Source organism: Talpa europaea, assembly GCF_964194135.1.
Source record: "Talpa europaea genome assembly, chromosome: 9".
NCBI classification, from domain to species: domain Eukaryota; kingdom Metazoa; phylum Chordata; class Mammalia; order Eulipotyphla; family Talpidae; genus Talpa; species Talpa europaea.
In genome coordinates, this window is record NC_140076.1 from 99,717,550 (window position 1) to 99,745,059 (window position 27,510).

General features: G+C 38.0%; 1 protein-coding gene across 2 annotated transcripts in view; it reads right to left on the reverse strand.

Annotated features, from left to right (window-relative positions):
• Window positions 1-16,266: 16,266 nt before the first annotated feature.
• The window catches only part of PLPPR5 (phospholipid phosphatase related 5), a gene marked incomplete at both ends in the record, with an annotated part of 111,917 nt that continues 100,673 nt past the window's right edge, over window positions 16,267-27,510 (reverse strand). For both annotated transcript variants that reach the window (XM_084244168.1, XM_084244167.1), the window contains one exon: window positions 16,267-16,299. In XM_084244168.1, coding sequence (XP_084100294.1) covers window positions 16,267-16,299 — 33 coding nt within the window. The remainder of the gene's footprint in view (window positions 16,300-27,510) is intronic.

A 27,510-nucleotide genomic window follows, 5' to 3' on the forward strand; every position in this document is an offset into this window, starting at 1 on the left:
TTTTCACAATTTTCTCAGAGTTCAGTCCTGGCTATGCTTCTAGATATCCTGACTTTGCTCTGGTTCTAGAATTAAATTTTCCTGAGAACCAACTTAATATCATTAGAGCAAATCACAACTTCTTGAAATTTCTTGGTCCTCGTGTGCGAAAGCTAGATCACTTGGTTTCTCACTGTGAACAGATTTGATTGTTCTTTCTGTATCCACTTTGAGTTGTCCAATCAAAACTGATTATGAGCTGCCTCTTGGCTCAGTGAGAATAATTCAGTGATGGATGAAAAATGTCTGCATAAAAAAATGGAGTGTGGCTGGAAGACAGTTGTAGTAATATGGACTGAGAGTGATGGATTAAACTGCTACCTTCAGGAGTGTTTCAACCTATATATTCAGGGCAAGAGCAACAAGAACCAGGCAAGTTCCCCCAAACCAATTCAAACACATGGGCGTGGCAGATCTTTAAGTAGGATTATTGCATCAAGAGTAGTAAATGGGAGAGAGAGATGGTATCCCAAGCCTGGGAGGGATTGTGCTCAAATTTGATGCCCTTACACCTATGAGGGGAACCCTAGAGTCTGCATGAAGAGTAATTCTCTAGGGCGCACAGTAGGTTGATTAACTCATTTACTGTTTTTAGTGTAGGTGAGGGGAATCCTGCAAATAGAGACTGTAAGAAAAACAAGTTAAAATCAGGCTATTTTTCCTATTTTTCACCTTCCAAAAAACAGACAGCCCGTAACCTTGAAATGCGATGTTTTCCACCTTGCTGACACACAACAAACAACAGATGGGCCTTGCATTTGCAACAGCGTATCAGTTGTGTGGCTGTGGGCACTTAACCAGGGACCGGAAAGTAGAATTGCTGTTCTGCTTTCAGTCTCTGCCAGTGTTTACGTCTAGTTTCAGCATTAAAGGCCTGCAAAATCCACCGAAGTCTCCAAAAATTCCCTTTTTGTCTGTGAGAACTGGCAACGAACCTGCCCAGCCTGGTTGCACAACACAGCCCTAGTTAGAATATGGTAGAAATGGAAGCCTCAAGGGATAGAGGTGCCAAATATGGCATATTTCCCAATAATTCTCCCTTCAGCGTTCATGTTCATGGCCGTCTTTGCTAACTCACCCTTAGTGGGATTCTTTCCCACTAAGCCAGGATGCAACTTCACAATCCGTCTTAACTGAGCAGCCCAGACAGCAATTACTAATATTGATTGGAAACTGATTTGACATTTGGGGCCTGAGACCAGATTCTGAGCTAACACAATTTCACACCAAGCTCAAAAGAGTGTAGCAAATTTGGTTTCCGGAACTAAAAAAGCAATAGATTGGGAAGAGTCGAAGTTCAAGAAATGGATACAAGAATCAGGGCACAGGAAATGCCCTGAGCTTCGGTCCTGAGCGCCCCACCAGCTCCATTGTCTGCGTCTCCTAGACCCGGAGAAAAGGAGTCCTGAAAAAATCACCTAAAAATGAAGACGCCTGTGGTTCTTGGTTAAGGTAATTATCTCTCTAGTATTTTGAGTTCCTCAATGTTGTATTAGATAGTATTTTACTATGAAAAAGTCTCTCCCTTTCTATGAAACCTTTCTATGAGAACCTTTCTATGAGAAAAAGGTTCTCCCTTTCTATGAGAACCTTTGAAAATGTTTGAATAATTTGTAAATGAAGGTGCACTGTATTTGAATGGTTTTTAAAATCCTTGCCACATACATTGATTTTTTGAAATGCTGTTTTAATTCCAGGATGTTGTATATATTTGACTTACATCACAGAACTTATGACTATCCTCTGCCTTTTACAGTTATCAGCAAAAACTCAAAGCAGGTATTGATTTATATGATGCAAACGCCAAGGATGGTTTTCTTACCCTCTTCACCCTTCCTCCACCGACTCCCTGCACACCTTTCTGAATTGTGTTTTAAAGTGCTGACTATATTGAGTTTGTACAAAGTGCTGCTTATACTTACAAGTAGACCTGGTTGCTTAAACAGTTATCACATCGATTGCTTCAAAAACAGGCTCACCTATTTTGTTTATTTTGTCAGGTTTTGTCTGCTTCTACCAAAGGTTTTTGCATAGTGGCTAAGAGCAAAGACTTGAACTTGGTTTGAGTTTAAGTTTTGTATCTTATTATCTGGCAGTTTTGTACCTTATTACTTATTTTACTCAAATTATTAAATGTGTCCCTTTCCTTATGTGTAAAATGGGGGTAATAATAATGTGACTTATAGGGATCATAAAAAGATTTTTTTTAAAGATTGATTTATTTATGCATACAAGAGCTGGGGTACAGACCAGAGATGAGGGGGGATGAACATACTCAACAGAAAAGGCAGACTGACTGAAATACACTGCTGAAAGGAGCAGCAGGAGAGTCAGGAGAGGTCGCTGGGCCATGTGGGTTGCTCCCTGGCTGGCTGGGGATCAAACTCGAGCTGCAGAGGCTGCAGACTGCCCCATAGTCTATTGCTTAACCCCTTGAGCCATCAGGGAGGCCCTTAGAGATTTTTGTTGTTATAGTCTTCTCCATCCCCTACTCAAAGGTCTGTAACCTTTTAAATTCCTGTATTTTGTTTCATTCCATTCCCTAGAATCAGTCCTGGTACAGACAAGAAAAATTTAAATAAATTCAAACTAGACTTTTAGGATTAGCCTAAAAGCCTCATTCATTGTCTCCCCACATCCCTTTTCCCTCTCTTTCCTCTCTTCTTCTTTCTTTTCATCCTTTCAAAAAAACTGTATGAAGAGCCCATGTGAGCCAAGCTTGCTCACAGGCATGGAAAACAGAAAGATTAAAATTACCTCCTCTTTGGATGGAAGCACTAAGCTCCAGTCCCCACTTAAGGAGTGAGGTAGTTAGGCCCTCCTCTCTGTTATGTTAATTAGTTAATTACACTTCTGCTTTGCTGTTTTGTCTATGTGTCCATTATCCCCAATTATTTATTCAACCATTTATTTATATCAGCATCCATCATTAGCATTTATTTTATACTTTGGATTATAATACGAGACCAATTTATTTTCTTGTTCAAACTATTCCAGTGTTGTCTGTGGGGAATGCTTTGGTCATTACCTTTGTTTCTTCAACATACCTCTCCCCCTTCATTTAGTGTGTTGTGTATTATCATTTCCTTTCTTTATATCACTCCAAGTTGTCCCTGGTGCATCTTGTTTATTTCCTGCCCCAGTTCTAGAACCAGCTATTTTGTGGTTCCACTCACTGGAGAATGGTATTAAAAACCAAGATAGAGGCACTGAGCATGCCTGTCTACACTGCTTCTAGACATTCTCTTCATTCTCTTCGGAATATCCTAGGTAAGCTGAGGTTAATCTGAGCAGTGGTAATGAAGATGTGGAAGGGTTTGGTTATGTGCCACTTGTTAGTAAGCAGTTGAGAAATTGGCAGTAACAAGCAAAAAAAAAAAAATGGGGGGATGGGAAATGATAGCTTGAGCCGGATCATCACCGTGAATATGTTTGTAGCTGAAGGCAAGGATCCAGTGACAATGGGAGCAGTTTCAAGACGCAGAATGGGAGTAGACATTTACTGAGGAAACATTATTTTATCTGCAAAGTATCAGCAAGATGTCATTATTTTGTTATGGTTTTCATTAATATGCGCCAGTGAAACACCACAAATTAAAAATGTCCAAAATAATTACTCATAGGCCAGTTAGTAATTGTTGCTACCTTCCTTCATTTAGCAATAAACGTGAAGAGATTTTTCAAATGTGTGTTACAAGTGCTTATATGGTACATTTTAGTTTCTCAAAGCACTGTTAGATGTCTTCCTTTTGCTTTAAGATTCATCCCATGAGGTAGTATAAATGTTATTTCCCTCCGTCTTACAAAGAAGTAAAATGAGGGACAGAATTTCAGTGACTAACTCAAGGTCATCATTTTACCAATAAAATTAAAACTGAAAGTTGGTTTTCTTCGCTGTCAAGCTTGTATTTTTCTCACTCCAGCCCAGGGTATCTCAATCCGGGTACTAAGGACATTTGGGGACAGAAAATTCTTTGTGGTGGGTGCTGTCTGGCACACTGTAGGCAGGATTTTTAGCAGCATTTCTGGTCTCTACCCACAGGATGTCAGTAACAAAATCTCCCCATGTTTGACAATGTTTCTATAGACATTGCCAATGACCTGTAATGGGGGCGGGGGGGGGGGGGGGGGGGAGATTGACTCCCTGTTTTAGAAGTACTTGCCTTAGTCTGTCATCTCTTTTCAGGCAATGAAGATAGATTCACACACACACCCCAAAACTTGAACAAATGAGGTATCAGATATCTTAACATTTAATCCACATCTCAGTGTAATGTATTAGAAATAAGATATGACTAATTATGTCATTCATTAAAATTTTGTTTGAGATATAGGACATCATTGCAGTAATAATTTGTTTAGAAATCATGCAAATGTTAAATTTAGAATTATAAGTTAGGATAGGATAAAATTTGGGTAGATCAGAGTACCTGGATATTAGGATTTCAGTGAAGATCAAATTCTATGGATGGGGAGGCATTTTCTCTCAACTCTTAATTATATTTTGTGTCCATTACATAAACAATATGATAGAATTACATGTTAACCATTTTGTAAAGGTAATGGAAGGACTGAAATAGGTTTTTAAATTACTTCAGATTTGCTAGTTCTAGATTTCACTTTTCATGTTCTCTTTTAATCTTATGCATTTACATGCATGATTTTTACATCACACTTATTATAGGGTATAATTTACATCCTTTTAAATTTAAAATTATATCATAAACATTTTTCCTGTTGCTACATAGTGTGCATAATTGCCATTTTAATGATATAATATTCAGTGTAGCTGACAAGATGTAATTCATTTAACCATTCCCCTCTTGCTCTATACTCAAGTTGCTCTGATATCACAATAACACTGTAACAATCATCTTTGTGATTATTAAATTATATCACTTTTGGGGACAGATTCATAGGAGTGAATTTACTGAGTCAGAGTTATGAGCATTTTAGAGGTTCATGAAATATAGTGCCAAATTGCTTTCCAAAAGGATTTACACTGCTAGCAGAAATATGTTTGTATCGTTATATTACATTCTTGCCAGAATTGGGCAACTTAATCTCTTTTCTATGTTATATAAATTAATAGTTACAAAATTCACTTCAAGTCTTTAGTTGATGTTAATGATCTAGGGTATTCATGAGAAAGGAACATTTCTTTGGTGTATATACTTCCTAACACCATACTATAACATTTTACTGATTGCCTAAAATATCTACCCAGCCTCTACCTTATCACTTCAGTGTGCCTCGATACCTTTTCCCTGCTTTATTTTTCTTAATAACATTTTGTAAATATATGACATTGTATTATACAATTACATTTTTATTAGGTCCTATAAAATGAAAACTTGCTATAAATAAGGGTTTGTGTTATTTGTTTGTTTATTGATAATGTTTTTGGCTAAAAATACTCTGGGAGGGGCCTTCCCTGGTGGCACAGGTGGTTGAGCGCAGCACTGTGAAGCTGTCCGCAGCCTCTGCAGTGTGGGCTCGATCCTGGCTGGCCAGCAAGAATCCCATATGGCGAAGCAGACCTCTCCTGTCTCACCCGCTGCTCCACTCAGCAGTGTATTTCTTCAGTTTGCCTGTTCTGTTCTCCGCTCTGTCTCTGGTGAATCTTCTCACCCTCCCACGCATCTGGCCTGTACCCCGGTTCTTGTATAAAAATAAATAAATCTTTAAAAAAATACTCTGGGGCACTCACCTAGATCCAGGTAGATTTCCCATATTCACTTTCCCTTTTTAAGACAATATTAGGACAGGACTAGCCCTGGGGGTTCTTATTATGATTGCAAGATATCCTTCAGCAATAACCATAGGAGACTTCATGAAAAATAGAGGTTTGTTATTTATGAGACCTGGATGCTATGCACCACACCTGGGCCACAAAAAGGTTGCAGGTAAGTATAGAGAGAGCGTGGGCCTGGGATCCTGCTTTTAGTGAGACTGAGATGCAGTGTTCTAGGGCTTCAGGGGCTTGCTTATTATTGGAGAAGAATGTTTATAACAGCTGGAATTTAAAGTTGGGTATGGGGGGATGGGGCAAAAAAGGAAAAAAGGAAAGGCAGGAGTCAAAATTAACCAGGATCTGTAAACCGAATGAGCCTCACTGTAGGATGTGACCTGGGTATTATTGGTCTTGGGGATGATCACCAGCTTCAATTCGCCCTCTTTGAAGTGGATGTCTTTTTTGATATGGATGTGTTGGCATCCAACTGGAGTCAGGAAATTGCATAACAAAAAAGAAAAGTCAACTATGGGAGTTGAAGTTATACTACTACTATCTGGGTTGGTACTGGTGGGTAGTAAGGTTTGGATAAACGATGGATGAATATATGAAGGATTTAGTTTGTTTATTGTAATTTGTGATGATACCATTCTAATAGATGGTTATTGGGATTGCTAACACGTATTTGGTACTTTTTCCTTTTTTTGTACCGCCCTACCTCTACTGCATTTGAATGTGGTTGATGGTGGTCTGTTTGCTTTGGCCAGTGATAGGTGATGTGTCTTTTTGGACAGACTAAGACCAATGCACACTCACCACTGGTATCTTTTCCTACTGTCCAAATACCTGTTCCAAATAGCCTCTCCCCTGCCAGCCTGGTCTCAATTTAGGATGACTATGAAAGAGATTAAATAGATCAGAGCCTCCAAGTGATCCTTGTTTGACATGTGTGAACCAGAAAAAAACAATAAATACTTTATGCTGAGATTTAAAGGTTGACTGTTATTACAGTAAAATTCTAGTTTGATTTGACTGAGAGTGTTTAGTAGGTTTAAATAATAAACTAAATCACAGAGCCAGCAGTGGAGAAACCAAGAATCAAATCTGGTTCTGTCTGTACCTTTTCCACTATTCCAGAGTAACACAGACAGTATAATTAGGTGAATGAGCTGTTAAGATTGAGGTGGCATAAACAGGGGAAAAAATTGTTTCACAAGTCTAGGAATGACAAATCTGAAATCAAGGCATCAGTGGGATTGGCTCTCTCAGAAGGCTGAGGGAGAATTTGTTCCATACCTCTCAACCTGGCTCTTGTTGGTTTGCTGGCAAATTTTCTAGCTCTCTGGCATGTAGAAGCATCATCTTGATCTCTGCTTTATTTTCACATGACAGTTCTTGAGTGTGTTTGTACAAATTTTCCATTTCTATAAGGACACCAGTCACATCGGATAAAGGCCCTCTCTCTACTCCATTATGACTTCATAGCTCATTACATCTGTGACTACTCTGTAGATTCACATCCTGAGATACTTGGGGTTAAAACTTCAACATATTCATTTTAAGGGGATACACTTTACCCATGATAATAGAAACAAGTGCTTTTTTGGCCTAATACCTAAAGTGAAATAAATATACATGTTTAAGCTATATAAAATACCATCAGTTGATAGCAGGGTACAGTGTATAATGATTTTATGATTTTTCTCTAGATTAATTTAGACATAAGTGGATTTAGCTTACCATTCTTCCTATTATCCTTACCATGTTCCTGGAAATCTGTTGACTTAGAAAGAGTCAGCAATAAGGAAAAGACTGGAAGTTGAAAGATAGCAGTGCTATCTCTTAAAAAGATAGTAGTGTTATCTCTGAAATAGTGTTAGAGCCTCAGATGATGGTGGCTCAGCCTCAGATGATGGTGGCCCATATGGATATACCTATCCATATATCTTTAGAGTTTCAAGATTAAGATAAAGTATTTAGAATAAACATAAAGGCATTTGAAATTGTACATATATGATCCCAGATGCTGTCATCTTGTCTTATGAATTGTCCATTAAAAAATAATTCTGAATCATTTGTCTTATTTGAGAAAATAAACAAATTAATATCCCTTAACAAAAGGTACTGAATCACAAATAAACTAAACCAGCTTAGAGTAAGAGAGCTTGAAATTTTCATAGCCTTGAAATTTCACTTTTAATAACTGCAATTTAGGATCTCAAAGGTTTAAATTTTATTTATAATAGAACTATATTAACATTGAACCATACGCTAAAATCATTCTTTAAGAGAGCACACCTAATTATTTGACATCTACTTGCACTCTTGCAATTATGCTCTAGCATCCAGAAATCTGTTTATTTTTTTCTTTTAATAGTGAGAAAATAAATATCCTGTTTTCAACATATGCTTATCCATAAGAAATAACCATGGTTCCATTTTTGACTATCAGATGACTTTAATTACTAAATTTGGACCATCAGAAATAAGTAGAACAGCAAATAAGTCAGAATAAATGCAGTGAAAACACCTATCACAAAGTCCTTAACTTTTATTATTTATTTATTTATTTATTTATTTTTGTGGGACCCTTGCCGGTGGCCGGGGATCGAACTGGTGCTGCAGAGGCTGTGGGCAGCCTCGCAACCCAGCGCTCAACCGCTGCGCCACCAGGGGAGGCCCTTCCTTAACTTTTATTTTATAAGAAGAATCCACTTCAGACTAATTGACTTAACTGTACATGTGATAATAGCACCATAGTTAGGTGTTCTGTTAATATCCTTTAGTTTTTCTGTAGACCATAACTGTAAGAGATAAAATTTTAAGGCAGTGGGCAGTTGTTATGAAGTAAGTGTGCCACCCCAACATATAAGTGGAAGCCCTAGCCCCAAGTGTGACTGCATTTGGAGATAGGCCCTTTGGGGAGGTAATTTAGTTAAGTGGGGTCTTAAAAACAGGGCCCTAACCCATAGAACTAGTGTCTTTGTGAGAAGAGGAAATACCAGAACTCTCTACTAGCATGTGTACAAAGGAAAGGTCCCTTGGAGAAAGCAAAAAGGTGGCTTCCTGCACCCCAGGAGAGAGCTTTCAACACACACTAATCCTGCTGCTACTCTGATCTTGGATTTCAGGCAACAGAAGTGTGAGCAAATAAATTACTGTTATCTAAGCCACGCAGTTTGTGGTATTCTGTTAGAGCAGCCTGAGTTCACAAATACAATAGCGCACTGGAGCAGGTGAGTGTTGCGAAGAGAGATTTCAAGACAAGAAATAATGAAAATTAACAGTAGAGGGCAGAGAAAACCATAAGAAAGTAAACAGGAACAAAATCAAACAATCATAGCTTCTGAAATTCTTTAGATCAAGAGAGCAAACTCCCCTAAATAGCCCAAGAGCTTTACTTTGTTAGAGCACCGAAAAATGATTACTGTTCACAACGTTAAATTATGTATCTACATACACTAAGACTGAATGTGAATGATATAATTTAGAAAATTACTTAATGTATAAATTCAAGTTATTTGGAATCACTTTTCTCAATTTCCCCACTATTTCTTTCAATGAATAGTCTGGATAATTGCAGTGGTACTCCATAGTTTTTAATCTTTATTTTTTTTTTAATTGAAGAAATTTAGTATTACCATAATGCCATTATATAATATATAGAGGATATTCAAATTTTAATAGTTTTCTCAATAATGCCCTTTCTAGCATTTTGTCCCTAATCTGTTTGATTCAAAATCACCATTGCATTTTTTGTAATATTTTTTATTGAGGTAACATTGGTTTATAACACTGTATATGATTTAGGCGTATAGATTCATACCCCTCTAGATGTTTGTCATTACACCGTTCACGACCAGAGCACCCAGAGTCCTCCACCATAACCAGTGGGCTGCCTCCAGGAAGTGGCTCCTGATAAAAATACATTTCAAGCCACTGATAAGATTATTTCTTAATTTGGCCATACAAAAGTAATTGATCAAATAATTACTATAGAGAGAGATCTATTAATAAGCAGTTATGAGACTACAGACTACAAAAATCTTATTCTGGGTATTAATACAAAGTTAAATAACATTTCTTTTAAAAGTTTATATATACATATATGTATGTTTACATGTGATATATACACGCATACTATAATATATATGAGGGATTAAATATACATATGTTTGTGTCTCCGTGTTTGCATATAAGTATAAGCATCTCTGTATACATATGTAGATGTATCTGTATAAACATATATGTACATGTACATACATGCATATATAATCTTCACTTTTTGCAGCAGAGATCATAAAAATAATCATGCAAATTGAGTTTGTGCAATAAAGAGAAAGGATATAGTTTCCAAACCAAGCACCCAAAGTTACCCTTCCCCTTGTGGGTAAATGCTCTGCCAAACAACGTTGGCCCATGCATGGCAACTGAGGCCCAAAGCTTGCCACGCCCCTACAACAGTTCCGTCTGGTGGGGACCCATAGGAAAAGGGTCAGGTAAGTCTGGGAGGAAAAGAGCAAAGTCAAGATCAAGATAAAGGCTGTGATTGTCAGCTTTCCCACAGGTCTCTCACCCACATCTCTGTCTCTTTCAAGTGTCTCCTTCCATGTTCCCCAAGTCTCTGGTACAAGTCCAAGCAAGTACAGTTTCTTCTTCACATGTCTCTCTGCTCCAGGTGCCTCCTCCAATTCTACTTCTTGATCTCCAACTCTCTCTGCATCTTCTTAGTGCTTTCTTCTAGCTTCCAGTTGCTAGTCAGCTCCACCCTCCCTTGGATGGGGCGGGGAACCTGAAACCTCCCCTTTCTTTTTTTTTTTTTTTTAAAGACTTTTTTTTTTAAGATTTATTTTTATTTATTTATACAAGCACTGGGTACAGTCAGAAGCACGGGAGGGTGAGAGAATTCACCAGAGCCAGAACGGGGAGCAGAGCAGGCAGAAGGACCGAAGTACACTGCTGAGGGGAACAGCGGGCGGCAGGAGAGGTCTGCGCGCCATGTGGGACCCTCCTCTGGTGGCCAGGGAGCAGCCGGGGATCGAACCGGCGCTGCAGAGGCTGCGGGCAGCTTCGTAACCCAGCGCTCAACCGCTGCGCCACCGGGGAGGCCCTGAAACCTCCCCTTTCTATGGCTATCAGACTATTACATCAAGTGACCCCCAGATAAAGAAGTATATCCAGCCAAGATTAACCTGATTATCCATCAGGGATGAACCCAGCTCGTATTAGAAAAAGGCTTTGTTGATCCATAGACTGTTGAGTGTGGTCAGCTAATACTGGGGGGAGGCCGGGAGGTGTGGTGGTGAAAGAATTCACCAGCGACGGCGAACAGAAAAGGTGGATTTATTGAAATATACTGCTAAAAACTGAAGCAGGGTGCAAGAAGGGAGAAGTCTGCATGTGAATTAGGATTTGGGGCTCTCTTTTGTAACCTGTTTGGATTGGCTTTTCAAGACTGGGAGAGTCTATCGCTGGGTGATGTTTGTCCTTTTTCTGCATTTCCTTGAAATTCTCCATAGTCCCCTATTGGTCAAGAGGGCCAGGTTTCCATGGCAACTTCAGTAGTCTTGTTATAGAGCAACCCCGATATTAAACGGGTTCCTGGCTGTGGGTCCTCACCCGCGCGCTTTAAAGGGACTTATGAATACTCTACTACAGACACACACAAAAGGGTTAATACAAGGTTTATTTACAAGAGAAAAAGAAATAAGGAAAATGTACAACTCAGGGAGAAAATTGGGAAATAAAGTCTTTAATGCGTCCTACCCGATCCGACGACCTGGAAACCCAAAGTCACTCTCAGAGCTGGCCAGACGCTGCGAGCTGGCTGAGAGCCCAAAAATGGAGAGCCCCCAAAGCCCACGTGTCTGCCTTTTGTATCCACCTGGCTGCTTAACCCCACTCTCAGGTCCCAGCCACCTTCCCTTGGGTGGTGATGGGATTTGGAGTTCCCAGTGTCTTTGGCTTTGACCTGGGGTGGGGGTGGAGTCCACAAAGCCTATATGGAATTTGCTTTGGGACATCCTTTTCCCCCTAACACACTCTCTCTCTCTCTCTCTCTCTCTCTCTCTCTCTCTCTCTCTCTCTCTCCCTCCCCCCCCCATCTACTTTGTGTCTTCTAGCATTGTTTAGATGAGCAAAGTCCAAACTTAAGTTTTAATTTTATTAAGTGATACCTAGAGAGTGAGGGATAGTAAGTGCCTGTTACCACAGCATTTTAGGGCTTCTTAAAATCATAATCACCAAATTGCAAAGAGCTGTTTATGGAGGCAATGTATTTTAAAAATTACCCTTAATTGTGTATGTGATTTAGAAAACTGTCTTTGGCTTAGTCCTTCACTAGTTAACTCCAAGTAAGGTCTCCCACCTTAACTTTAAACCTTCAACCGTGGGGGCTGAACAGTATAATTTAAAGCAGCAAGGACCATGTCTGTTGTTAATTTAGTCACTGAATTGCAAAATAGCAAATATAAAATGAATGAAGAATGGTTTCCTTGAGCAGAAACAATACCTTTAGGGAAACCTAATTAAAACTTAAGAGTGTCTCAATATTTTATAAAGGATTTCTTTTTTTAATGTCAATATAAACATACTTTTTTTTCCTGTTGGAGTGAAAAAAATTACCTCCTTTTCTAAAAGTGATTGTATTTCAGTGAAAAATGAAAATAGAAAAATCTTTGTAAGTGCAATAATAGTTAGGTAAATAGACTAGAGAATGATGCCTGTCAAAGAATACACAATGGAATACTACTCAGTGACCACAAAAGATAAATTCCTTCCACTTGAAGCATTTGAAGTAACATGGATGGCGCTGGATGGGATTATTCTCATTGAAATAAATCAGGAGGAGAAAGACAAATACCAGGTGATGTCATTTATGTGTGGGCTATAGAGAAACTATGGGTCAGGTAAAGTCAAACTTAAAAAGTGTTCTTCCCTTACCCATCCCCCAAAAAGAAAGAGAAGTCTCAGAAGTCAACTATCTGAAAGGTAGAGATGGCTCAGTATCCTCTCATCTATATTTACTTATGTGGGGGTCCTAGGGAGCCAGGTCGCAGATTTGAAAATATCAGTATGAATGTACAATTAAGATTCTATAAGCCACCCATGACCAAAAAATTTGGGGTTAAGGAGAGTGTATTTATTTTTTAAACTTTGACTATGTCCCTCTGAGGCTTATCAGGCTAAGAACCAGCTATCCTCTAAAGTAGAAGGAACAGGAATGAGGAATTTGAATGCTCTTTTGAGAAAAGACTCTTTCACTTGAAATCTGGAATAAATTTCCTTAATTGATATTTTTAAAGACTCATAATTCACAAAATTTATTAGAAAGCCCAGACCTGGAAACTGTGAGAAGATTGATGTTTGCGAGGTGTAAATAAAACCATTTGGTGTATGTCCAACTATTTAAAGCAAGCCATCAAAGTTTAATAAATAGTGCCCTAGAGGCAGGAATATGAACATTTACATCTATTCTTTAGCACCTTCCTCATAAATAAGAGGCAGGTTATGTAGATGTATATCTGTTTTGTGTCCCAGGGAGTTTCCAGGAGGTTGTGATTTACAAATAATGGGGTTGATAAGATCCCCGGATGGCCCCAGGGATGTAGAGGTTAACTTTGCTGCCCAAAGAACTGGTTAGCTCTGAACCTTTGTGATTTTTTTCCGCACCTTTTTCAGTCACTCTGACAGTCTCATTTTCATCACATTAATAAGCATTTTTTATTCTCTACACTTGAGAAATGATTCATACAAACATGAGGAAAAAACCAAACTTAATTTTTAAATTTAATTTTAAAATTTTATTTGAAAAATACAATACACAGCAGAGAATTTCTTCCTCCCCTACTGCACTTTCACAAAGAAAACTGTATGGTAAATGTAAGTGAGCTATTTGGCTAGGATAGATCCTGAGGAAAGAGAGGCCCAGTTAGGAGTGGGATAGACAAAAGTTTGTCAAAGAAGGTTCTCCTCTCTTTTAACATAAAAGAGCCTTTTAAATAATCTTAGGAATCAGATAAAACATGTGCAGAATTTCTGCCATGCAAACAGAGACTACTGAAATTTTCAGGCTGACCAATTTATACTGACCTGGGCCCCAAGTAAGTAGAATAAAAAGATGCCTTTATCAGAAAGATACATGTTTGCCTGCTTTTGCTAGACTATGTATATACATATTTACACAAGTTAATATTTTCTTAAGCCTGGTTTTCATTATTCTTGGTAACAGCATCATGGTTAAGGACTCCTGGCTGACTTTTGCCTTAGGCATCTGTCCTTAATGGCAGGATCAGTCATTACACAGTCTTAGGCCCATGACATTTAAATAGTAGAGATGGCCTTACTTTGATCCTAGATTAAACTTGGGTTTTTAGGAACAACAGCTTCTGCATTAGACCAGGGTTAGACAGGTGTGTAGATAAGACATTTACATACGTATATATACCTAAGACTTCCAGTGGAAAAACAATTCTAATTGGCTCCTTGGAGGCCACTGCTAAAACTTAACAGAACTGGCTAGCTCTGGAAGTCATATCTTCTAAAACAATGTGATCATCTCTTACTTACACACCCAATAAAAGAATTCTTTACCGTTCCTGCCCTAAAAAGTCTTTCAAGAGGGTCAAGACATTCCAAGTTTGTACGTTTGAAATTTCCGACAGAATTTAATTTTTATAGAAGCATGTTTTGTTTTGTTTTTTGCTTTGACCCTATTGGAAGTCCTTTACCTCCTGCAGTGATGGAATTGAGCAAGTTATATCTAGGGAATAATGGGCAAGTCTTTGGTTATATTTAGTTGCAGATTTGAAAGTTAAATAAAAAGTTGAAAGTTAATTTTCTTTAGTACTGACAAGGTAGGAAGATTCATTTTAGTCAGGTAACTACTGCTCATATAAGTCAGATACTCAGGATAGATTTAAAGATTGTAAAGATACTGTTGAGTATATTGAATGCTTTTCTCATGTTCTAGTTCATCTTCCTTATATTATCAGGATTTTCATTCTTAATTCCATGGGGTCACTGTAAAGGTTGGCCCTCACGCCGCTCAGAGAGGTAGGGGTTAGTGCAGGTGGGGAAGGGTGGCAAGACACATCTGATTTAGGTTTTGATTTCATAATAGATCTCACCTGTACAATCCTGACATGACTCTTTCAAAACATGTTACTATATAATTCTATATTTGAAAAGTGTTCATTAAAAAAAAATATTTACAATACACTTTTGCTTTCTAAGCTCTATTTTGCTATTTCCTCATTTTTGAAAACATAGGAGATGCCCACAATGCTACTGACCTCTGAAAGGCCTCAGTGTGTCCAAAATGATTTTAAAAAGGAATACTATTTTGGTATTAGAAAATCTGAATTTTAGTTTTCACTGTTTCTTATAACAGTGGAACCGAGCATGTTATTTACCCTGTTTTGTCTTAATTTTCTTCATCTGTAAAACTAAAGTCATATTCCTAACATTTACCTGGGCATATTGTAAGGATCAGATGAATTATATAGGAAAAGTATAAAGTACTTTACATATGCAAAGTAAAATATATCAACCATATTTGTTAATGTAATTTCTATAAATTATGTATCAGGGTGGGGTTCTTTCCACTTTATGTGAAATTGTGACTGGTAAATAGCTTAAGAATGGGGCCTCTGACCACTCTTGAGGACAATATTATCAATGAAAAATTACTCAATAAATAGATACCACTGCTGGACTTAGTCACTTACCTATCCTAAGCACTGCCTGCATTCAAAACTGTAAGTCAATAATTAAACCACAATTGTCAGGAACAGAAGTTCAAATAAATAATATTTAATTATGATACATTACTTATTACAGTAAAAATTGGCATATTCCCCTTCAAAAGCAGAAGCACCAGTCTTAGAATGTATAGTATGAATAGTATTTAAGTGAAATATAGCTTAATATTATGTGCAAACAGTATTTTAGTATAGAACATACTTTCTAAAAGTAAAGTAATTTCACACACTGAAATCTGTTAGAATGGGAATAATGTCATGCTGAATAATAAAATAAAAACCCCCATGACTTTCCAAGTCCACTTCAAATGAAATATGGTTTACTGCTAAACAGATATAAGAAAAATTAAAAAGCTTAACTAGCCCAAAATGGAGGGATTCCTCTACAAATAGGACTTGTGTTTTTCACATCATTGCAGTGATTCTGTGAGAAACAAAAGTGAACATTTGATTTAAGAATTTGTCCAGCCTGTCAACATGTTTTTATTGAACACCTACTTTGTGCAGGTCTTTGCTGTAGGTGCTGGGGAGTCAGAGAAGAAAAAGACACAGTCCTGCCCTTGAGGAGCTCACAGTCTAGTGGGGGAAACAGATAGATTAACACTGATTTGAAAAATTATAAAATTATTAGACAACTTTATAAAGTCTTGTAATCAAATAAACTTTGGGTGTTATGGATGGATGGTGAAGAGGGATGATGTCCAGTGCAGTGCAAAGCCGTCTGCATCAATATCATGTGACTTCTGCGAAGGCAGTGATGTGGTTCTGTAAAAGGAAAAGGAGTGACAGAGTCAGTGTCTTGGGGGGAATTGGCTTTTAAGACACTTAGAGCTTTTCTGAATAACCACTAGCCTAGTTTAAAACTGCCCAATATATGTTCACATTGCAGAAAGATACAGCATTATTAAACTAAGTTCAGTGTATTATTACCTAAACTTAGCTGCTAATTATATATTTTATTCAATATTCCTAATTAACCAAATAGATTAAAATGTTATACCTACTTTATTTAAAATTAAGAGGAAATTTGCAAAGATAAAAATGGCAATACCAGACACGTTAATATTCTGTTCAGTGTTAATGGAATTTTAATGCTGCACTGGAGTTTCAGATTAATTACTCCCTGTGAGACAGATGGCATAGAATGAGGTGGCAAAATGCTCAGACTAAAACAGCATTTGCTAACTGACAAAGATCTACTTAAACACTTCATTTTTGATGCATGAATCCAAGCACCAGGCTGCAATTTCTATTGTTTACCTCAACCAGAAAATTCTTCACACTCTATTTTTTTTTAAGCAACAGGATTGTGTACCAAGAAACCGTGCATAATTGCTAATATTTAAATGGATTCAGACAAGCAACAGGCCCTGTCATGGCTGCTGAAATAGTGCACTGGAAAATTGATAAGGCATAATTAATCACACCACATATAGGGATATGTCAAGATCTAAAAACAGCCCACCATTAAGAGCAGGATTACAAAGGGATCTTAGGAGCACATTATCACTTTGGACTGTTTTTCATTTGGTTTTTGTGTTCTCTTTTTAAGTCAAAGACATCATAAATAGAATTTCATATAATGATTGCCACCCTATTTCTTCCATGTATATATGTAACTTTCAAGCTAATGGGTTTGCACTAGTTAAAATATACTTAAGATGTGTGTGAAGAAAAAATTTCACTGAAATTAAGCATATTAAACCACAACTAGAAGGATAACACTACCGATTAAAGTATTATTTCTAGGTTTGACCCACTTAAACCTAGAGAAAAAAAAAATATGAGTAGTGGATGAGCAATGAGCAGTGTATGTTGACTTTTTACTACTCACAAGACCTTAGCAACTAATTTCCTATTAAAAAATGCATGATGAGATTTTGGAGATTCAGCAGCTCCTCTCTAAGCTTTCCCTACAAAAGCACAAGGATAACTTTAGAACAAAACCATTTATCAGAGTTATTTAATGCACTACGATTGCATAAAAACTGAAAATCATGCATCACAGTTTTATTTCCAGTGACCCTGTGGGGACTTAAAATCTATGAATTGAGATAATACAATCTGATACACAGGCTCTTGCTACAAAATTGACAGGAGTGCCAGCCCACTAAACAGGACCTAGCACATTGTAATTGCTGGAAAAATGGTAAAATATAAATTGAAGATTAGGGGCTTCCCTGGTGGCACAGGGGTTAAGAGTGCTATCAAGGTATCACCAGCATCTCTTCTGACACACCCGCTGCTCCTCTCAACAGTGTATTTCAGTAGATCTGCCTGTTTTGCTCCCCACTCTCTCTGGTGAGTCCTCTCACCCCAGCAACTCTGGTCTACACCCCGGTTCTTGTAAGCATAAATAAATATTTTTTTTAATGAATAAATCTTAAAAAATACAAATTGAAGATTAATCAATCAGTGCTAACTGGTGGGTACGGAAAGGATGAAGAAGTGACAGTTGAAAGGAAGGGAGATGAGAAAAATGCAAGGTGTTGCAAAGGTCCCTGGCCTAGATAGCAGTGTTTTCTTGCTGTAGATAATGAAGTGTCCAAAGGGCTCATTCAATCTGCTGAAGTTGATCCCAGGTGGAGGGGACAGCCATGACCTTGGAAGCTAGGCCTGAAATATTAGCAGATCTCAATAGAGCAAAAAGTGATCAGAACCAGATCATGGATGATCGTTGCAGGGAGGATTGAAGTAAAGAAGAAACCAAGTGACAAGTAAAATCTGGAGAGAGTGATAAAGAATCTGCCACAGATGCAGGGAGATTATATAAATGGTCCTCTAACCCTGGACATACTGAGGAGGAAAGTGGATGTTAATCATAGGGACAATATACTTAAGTCAGGACTCTCCCAAATAGTGATATTAGATTACCTTTGACAAGGCATTGAATGTGAAACTCTGTGCCATTGAAATCTAAGAAATACAGGATTCGTTCTTGGAATTTAAAAACCACATCATGGTGCAGCAGACCTCTCCTGACTTGCCCGCTGCTCCCCTCAGCAGTGTACTTCAGTCAATCTGCCTGTTCTGTTCCCCACTCTGTCTCTGGTGAATCCTCTCACCCCCTGCATCTCTGGCCTGTACCCCAGCTCTTGTATACATAAATAAATCTTTAAAAAAATAAAAAATAAAAATAAAAACCACATCATGGTGGCAATAAGATCTTCCTTTCGCTGTCCGTTAATCCTAAACGATATTACCCTTTTCCTTATGCTGTCGTTGCCAAGTAAAACTACACAGGTAACAGTTATTTCTATTTAAAAAAAATATTTTAGCATAGAAGAACTAGGGTGCAGGTCAGAGGTGTGTGAGGAAGGGGTGTGAAAGGATTCACCAGAGACAGAATGGGGAGCAGAACAGGTATGTACTGAAATACACTGTTGAGAAGAGCAGCCGGTGAGAGAGGAGAGGTCTGCTGCGCCATGTGGGTTACCTTCCTGGCCAAGGATCAAAGTCAGGCCCTAGCAGTGATAGTGCTGAGATTTAACCTCTAGGCCACCAGGGAGGCTCAGTAACAGTTTATTTCTAGACTGATGACATTTTCAGCTCTCAGTCTCAGGGTTCTGTGGAAACACCATCCCCCCCCCCCCCCCCCCCCCCCCCCCCGTTAGCACATGTTCAGTTACACAGCAAGCTTAAGTTTTAACCTCTGAGATGATTTTTTTCCTATTGACCTCCTCCTGAGGGTCTATCATTTAAAGGTGCTTGTTAGCAGCGAGAGAAACAGATGAAAACATAACTGTGAAGTGACTGGGCATTGGGAAGAGGAAATACAGGGGGAATTTAATAATAGGTCTAAGTACATGAGAGGAGTACTCTGCAGCACAGGGCCATCTGTTTATTAACTTCGATGTCTAAGAGCCAATGAACCCACACCACAGACTGAAGGAGATGGATTATTTATCTCAGTAGGCTTTAAAAAACAGGGTTAATTCTCTTCTGGCACAGAGGAGGTTTTCCCCGAAGGAATCTAGAAAAAGGACAAGTCAATTACTTAAGATCCTTATCATTTATGTTCCTATCATTCTATGTCATAAAAATTACATTAGCAAAGACCGTACATTCATACTTTGAAATATACAGATAGCAAATTCCTATGCAGAAAGTGATGTTATTGCATACTTCCCCATCAGCATTTTTCTTAGTAGCACCAAAAACCAAAATTGCATTTAATATTTTCAGATCATCTGCCTGAGGAGTGAACTCTCTGGGGGCAAATGAGGCAACGAGGGATTTCTATTTTTAATCTGGCTAAATTCTTAATATGCAACAACATTAAAGCTGATTAGATGATAGTGCAAACACACACTAGGCAAACCAAAAACTCATGCACAAACGTTTGACTGGGAATCCCAAAAGGAAAGGGGTCATGTAATTTTTAGTGCCATTACTGACACCTTCCGTAATATGTTGCAGAAATAAATTCTAGCCTTTTACCCAGGCAGGGGAAGAACAAGCAGTATTTCAGGACTGGTAAGGTCAGGAAAGCTTTATCGCTCATACATGAGGTCTCAGACCTGGGTAGTCCCATAAGGTCTGAGCCCTGGTCTAGAGTTTCTTTTATACATAACCACTTTACATTGATAAAGTTGGTTAGTTAGCATACAAATTCTTGACACAAGAAAAGGGGAGAAAACAGATCTTGGAGGGTGGCTTTGGAGATCAGTCAGCCTAGCAGGCTGCCAGACCTTGTTTAGATATGCTTGTTAAGGAAGCAAACTTGTTATTTACTTTACATTTCCAGGTCTATGACTCTGTAACAGGGAAAGATTTCCTTTTCTTGGCAGTTCCCTTTCAAATACACCGAGGCTTATAGAGATGACATCTTGACACCAAAGAGTTGAAGACCAGGCTGTTACATTCATTAGAAAGCATTCCTTATCACAGCAAATCAGCAAGCAAAATACTGAGTCTGTTCCTTGAGTGCAGAGTTCCCATCAGAATAAGCCCATGCATCTAAAAAGCAGTTTTGGATTCACAAATTTGATAAATTCTGATATCTATAGTATATTTTTTTAATGTTTTAAGTCCTCCACTTTATTCTTTCTTTTATACCTCCATTTATAGAAATTATACCCTATAATTTAAAAAAAATCATTTATTTATTACATAAAAATTTGGCAAAGACAAAATCTCCTACTTGTGATTTCCCATTGTAAAAAATGGGTAAATGCAAAAAAGAGCCTAGCAGGCAGGAAAACACACTAACATGTCATTATTATTCAGGGCTACTTGACTTTGAGAAATATTAAATCACAATTAATGAGTAAAAAGATCGGTGAAAAATTCAATATATATATATGAAAAATGAATAACCACCACAGTGATCTGGTGCCCAGATTCCTTTAGGTTTTAATGGAGATCTACACAGAAGGACAGATTTTTCTATATTGGCCTTAGCTTTGCAATCGAACTCCAGCACCAGTGCGCTCAAGCGCACATACGTTTATTGCCTTAATTGAAGGTGTTCACGGTGGCTTATTCCCAATATCCAGCTGAAGAGCCTTGCAAGACAGTCTTTAAAGGACTTTTCCTGTGAATTTTCTTCTTGATCATTCTCAATAGGTTCGATTCGGGACACCTACAAAATGTGTATTATACATTATTTAAGTTTTTATTTAAATGCTGACTTATTACTTGGACGTAGTACTGCTTTATTTAAAACTGTATGTTGCCATAATGTTAGATCAAATGCTGAGGTTAAATAGTGTTTCAGTTTCTTTCAAGATGATTATAAACAGTCTTTGTGTTTTTGTTAGGGGGGAAAGAATGTGAGGACCCACAGCCAGGCAACCCGTTGTATATTGGGGCTGCTCGGTAACATTTTCATGTGAGTTTATTAGTGTTTTTTTTTTCTTGACAACAGAAAAGGCAGATTTATTGAAATACACTGCTAAGAGAAGCAGGGGCAAGACAGAAGAGGTCTGTTGCACCAGCAGTCAGTTTTTAACCTAAATATAAAAGGAAATAAGTGAATATAATATTTTCAGTTCAGTGATTTGTCTTTAGCACTCTTGGTAAGGAAGCTGCATGGTAAGTAGATGTGTTACAGTGAGGAAGCGTGTTGTCAACCGGTTGAGATGGGCTCTGTGAGAGGGGGAATTTTTTAAGCAATTTATCTTTTCAAAATCCCAGCTTTCTCATCTGTGAAAAGGAAATAACATTACCTATTTAAGTAGATGTTTATGAAGATTAAATATGATTAAATACACAAAGGTCCTTGTCTCTATTCAAACATACCTGTACAATTTAGAAAAGTTACAGAAACAAAAGAAAAAAAGAAAAAAATCCAGAATTTAAAAATAATTGTTTGAAATGTCACAATTATAGAAAACTTTAAAACCCAAATGTTTCTTATAAGATTGGTGCAAGCTCATTTGGTGGCAGAAACGAATCTTAAATTGCTATGAGGTGATTTATATTGTGTTGTGCTATAGAAGTATCCATCTTTGATTGCAAAGTGCAAAAATGCAAGGTCTTGCTTCTGTGACAGAATACACAGTATCTTTCCCCTAAAACACAAACTATAGTTTTAATCCTGGGGGAAAAAAAAAAAAAAAAACAAACCCAAACATTTAGCATTAAGAATTTAGGATTAGGCAGCACAGTCCTATGACAAAGTCACTAATTCTGTAAGATGCAGTCTATATTTTATCAGGGGTAGATAGATGTCATCACCAAGTATTGACCCCCTTTATTTTATTTGCTTGCTTGCTTCGTTGTGTCCTTTGAAGGGGCAAAATGGGCAAAAAAGAGGAGGAAGAAAATCAGTGGGGCAAGGCGTGTGAGCTCTAAGACTATCAATTTACAATTGCTCCTGGTAGGTGTGAAGTTGGTTTTGTGGGAGGAACAGTATGTCCTGAATGAACTTCACGCATTGATGTTTAATGGACTCCGCCCCCACATAGTAGCAAGTCCAGGCTCTGAATACTGCAACTCCCATCATGCTGTGAAACCACCATGACCCTTGACTTCTTGAAGGGGGAGATTGCTGGGAACTAAGGGTGGAGTTAAGCAGCCACTCTTGATATAAAACACAACACTGGTGCACCTGGGAGTCTTGGGTTTTTGCCTACCTGCAGGGAGTGCCGGGGTCATGGGGCAGCATTGCAGGTAGGATGTATTGAGTAATTAATCTCTCTCTCCCTTGCCTCTCTTTTTATCCCCCTGTAAATAAACCCTTTATTAACCATTCTCTCTGTGCCTGCCCTTGGGTCTTTTTTAAGTGCATTGGTGAAGAGTCACCCCCAGGCCATTCCATTTCCTTTTGGGGATGTCCTAGAACAGATAAGTATTGTAGTAATGAGAAATTATCAGAATTCCACATTTGAGGCCACAAAACAGATTGTAAAATTTATGTGAAGCAATTTCTTATTTCAAGAAATTGGAGATAGGGAGACAAAAGCTAAAATTTCTCTTGGGAAAAGTGACTTTTTGGCAACCTTTTCTTTGCTATGGCGCTTCTGTTGTAGCTCAAAGTTTTATATTAACACAGAGTTGTGTTTCCATCCAGGAGATTCCTTTTTGTACTCTTTGGAGAAAGGTACTAAGAGCTACTCTCTGGTGGAGTTGTTAACCTCCTAGAGAAAAGAGAAATCTCTAGGCAGCTTTTTCCTAATAAGCTAATTAAATCAGAGGCAGGCTCAGCATTTATTGGAGCATAAGCTACAGATCTTATGAAGTATTTCCAAGTCCTAGGGAGCCAAAGAAGCTGAAGGCTTTCCACGCTGGTGCTTTAGGAGCACTGATTCTTGGTCTTGGCTGCAAATTGGAATCACCTGGGGGCTTTAAAAACATCCGGATTCAACCCCACAGGTTTGGGTTTAATTGTTTTGAGGTGGCTTGGTCAAGGGAGTTCCAAAAGCTCTCCAGGTGATTTTAACGTGCAGCCAATTTTGAAAAACACTGTATCAGAAAGCACTGTACCAGCTGCACCAGGGTATCCAGATCACCTGAGGAGCCTGTAACAGTTCAGATCACCAGTCCCAAGCCCAGGTCCACTGGATCAGAGTCTCTGGCATGCAGCTGGAAATATGCCGGTTTTGTAAGTGCTGCAAGTGATGGATTCCCTTTTACACTAGTCTGAGAGCCGCCTGAAGTTGTAGAAAAGTAACTGGTTAGTAAAGAAAGCGTTATCAGATATGTAAAATGAATATTTTCTTTAGAATGCCATCGGTTCTCTGGGAAAAAGAGCGTTGCCTTAAAAAAAGCTAGGAATCCTGAGTGCGTCTTAAAAACAAAGTTGTTTTCAAATATGTTTGGGAAGACGCACTCATCGTATTCCTTGCCTAAGCTTCATAGTTGATTCCATAAAGGTGTTGAGAAGATCTGTAGCAAAAATTTGTTGCTTTCCTTTGACTTTGGTGGATTTGGGTATCTGTCTACTCTGAGAAGTTTCATAAGCTTTCTAACTCCAGTGACCTCCTGTTCACCACTCTTTTAGCCTGTAGTTACAACTATTCTCTCAACCATTAACCATGCCAGAAATACCAAATCCCAATTTACCTCCTATTCTGGCTCCCTCACACTATGAAATTTCTTTGGCCAGTTTGGAAATTTCCAGACTCGATTTGTGTATTTCACTTCATCTTGCTCCTTTTCAATTCTATTGTTTTTCCCACTTATTCTGGACCCCACCTAATACTGTTGAATGAAATCCTCAAGTCTCTTACCTCATCTACCAAATAAATCTGTGTACAATCTTGTTCCTCTGAAGAAATTACTTGGGTAATTACTTGGGTAACAGTTCTGCAGTCTCCCCTTATTAGAGATGTTTCCAGCGTTGTTAAGTTTGGATGAGTCCCCTTTTGTGGTCTCTAATAGTCATGTATGCCTGCTCCATATTTTCTTATATAATGATCTATCTCCCCGCTAGATTATAAAAGCTCATGAGTCCTGAAAATGTGCCATAGTGTTACTTATTTGGTATTTGTTTTATTGCATATTTCGTTTATTCCAAATCTAATTACAGATAAAATTTTACTGCATATAACAAACCAATAGGGAGGGTAACATCCACAAATTGTACCGATGTTTTGTTTTACATTCATTTTTAAATATATAACTAAATGGTTTAATTTCTCTAGCTTTAAAAAATGCTTTATATTTACTAAACAAGCTGCCTCATGCCACTAGTAGAGAAGAATTAGAGAATGTAGACACTGGATCAAATGCAACAATAACTTGTATAAAGAGAAGCTGATTAAAACTCCTCATTAGAAAAACTTGCCTATTTTCAAAAATACTAGTCAGTAAAAATGTGACTGAGCCATATCAACATTCAGTTCAGAATCAATCAAAACCATAAGGGCTGTTAACTATGACACAGACACTTTGGAAAAATTTTTATAAAGGCAAATATAGTTACCATAGCCCCAGCAGTTGTATCCCTCAGTATTTAAGATACATATATAAAAAAATTCACACAAAAACCTGTTCATAGACTTTTATACCAGTTTTATTCGTTATTGTGAAAAACTGCAGATAGCCCAGATGTCCTTCAATTGGTTCATGGATAACAACAAGAAAATCTGTGCATTCTATCCTGCAGTGAAAAGGGAAAAAAAAAAAACCAAAAATAGATGCAGGTAATAATATGAATGAATTTCAAATGCATTATGGTAAGTGAAAGAAGCCAGACATAAAGGCTACATCTGAGTCCATTTATATGACATCATATGATAGGAATTAAAAAAAAAAAAAGGTGAAACTATAGGAAGAGATAACAGATCAGTAGTTGCCAGGAGTTGGGAATGAAGAAGGGGAAAAGGGGAAATATTTTAAGGTGATAATGAACGTGATTATGGTGATATGCCCTTGTCAAAATTCATAAAATTGTATGGTAAGAAAGGGGAATTTTACAAGTTAATTTTACAAGTTATATATTAATGCCCTCACAAACTCCAATTAAAAAAATTAGAACCATTAGTTATATATGAATTAAGCCTAAAAGACAAGTGATGTCTAGTCTTTGTCAGTTATTAAAGTCTAATCAGTTGCAAAAGAAAGATATAAAATGTGAGAAGATATTAAAAACATACAAACCAAAATAATTTACTTTGTTTATTTTTGACCTAGAAGATGACTATGGTGAAGATGATTGAGAATATTCTCCATTATTGGGTGCGGACATAAAGGTATGAATCAAAGCAAAAGTCTTGAAACATTTTCAGTATTTCCACTTAATGATTTAATATTGCAAATAACTAATTGAACTGACAGACATTTTAGACTTTTTATTGTGGTGTATTTTTTTTTTTTTTAAAGATTTATTTATTTATTTGTACAAGCACTGGGTACAGTCAGAAGCGCGGGAGGGTGAGAGAATTCACCAGAGCCAGAGCAGGGAGCAGCGCAGGCAGAAGGACCGAAGTACACTGCTGAGGGGAGCAGCGGGTGGCAGGAGAGGTCTGCGCGCCATGTGGGACCCTCCTCTGGTGGTCAGGGAGCAGCCGGGGATCGAACCAGTGCTGCAGAGGCTGCGGGCAGCTTCGCAACCCAGTGCTCAGCCGCTGCGCCACCAGGGAGGCCCTATTGTGGTGTATTTTTATAGTTGTGGAATAGTGGAAGTACAAACAGTTCTCTAGCCAGGTAGTGATTTATGTAAATGAATTAGAACTTTTTCAGTGTAATTGTGTCATTTTGCATAATACACTGCTTAGGAATTTGAACTTTGAAGTGATAAATTCAGAACATGAGAGGAAATGGGAAATATGGTTCCATATTCTTGTTTCACACAAATTGTGTGACCTTGGGCAAGTTACTGGAAAACAGAAATAAGACACACTCAAATGAGTTCTATAAAAAGCAACATGATATTTTATGTGTAAAATTCTTTGCATAATTCCAGACGCTTTTTAAGCTCTCATTGAAGATTAACTATTACGCTTGGTGTGATTATTGATCTGTAACCATTGCCTATGAAATACTTTTATATGTGCTAGAGCAGGGTACCAAAAAGATCACCCAGGGCAGTCCTGTTCAGTACACAAACCCCACAGGTACATTCATGGGTCTGGAAAGCTACTTTAAGAAAGCATTTTCAGTGACTACTGTAGTAGAATATGGATACTTCCTATTCATTTTGTTTTGTTTATCCAGATTTTCAAATTTTAAATAATACATATGGATGGCCGGTTGCTTTTTTAAATTTTTTTTATTTTTATTTTTTAAAGATTTATTTTATTTATACAAGAACTGGGGTACAGGCCAGATGCGTGGGAGGGTGAGAGGATTCACCAGAGACAGAGCGGGGAACAGAACAGGCAGACTGACAAAATACACTGCTGAGGGGAGCAGCAGGCGAGACAAGAGGTCTGCTGCGCCATGTGGGTTGTTCCAAGGCCAGCGGGCATCAAACTGGCATTGCAGAGGCTGCGGACAGCTTCACAGTGCTGTGCTCAACTGCCTGCACCACCAGGGAGGTGGTTGTTTGTTTGTTTTTTTTTTTTAAAGATTTATTTATTTATGCATACAGGAACTGGAGTACAGGCCAGAGGTGCAGGGGTAGAGGGTGTGAGAGGATTCACCAGAGACAGAGTGTTTAGCAAAACAGGCAGACTGACTGAAATACACTGCTGAGGGGAGTAGTGGGCGAGTTAGGCGAGGTCTGCTGTGCCATGTGAGTTAGCTCCCAGGCTGGGGATCGCTTCATAATGCTATGTCTTAACCCCCTGAGCCACCAGGGGGGCCCCACCGGTTACTTTTTTAATGGAAATAACAAACAATACAAAATGGTTGTTCATAAAATAGTGAGTGAGATCACTGTTCATTTTTCTAGTTTTAATTGAATAAAAGTTAGCATTTTCTTTACCAAAAAAAAATCTTCATAGTATTATGGTACTCTGATTAAAGTACCTCCTGTGGACACAAATGTAAGAAAAGTGGGGTATGAATTGGTATAAGCAGTTTCTCATCTATAATAATGCGCATTAGGAATGATTTTTTTAAATCATCAGAGTTTTATTTGCTTCT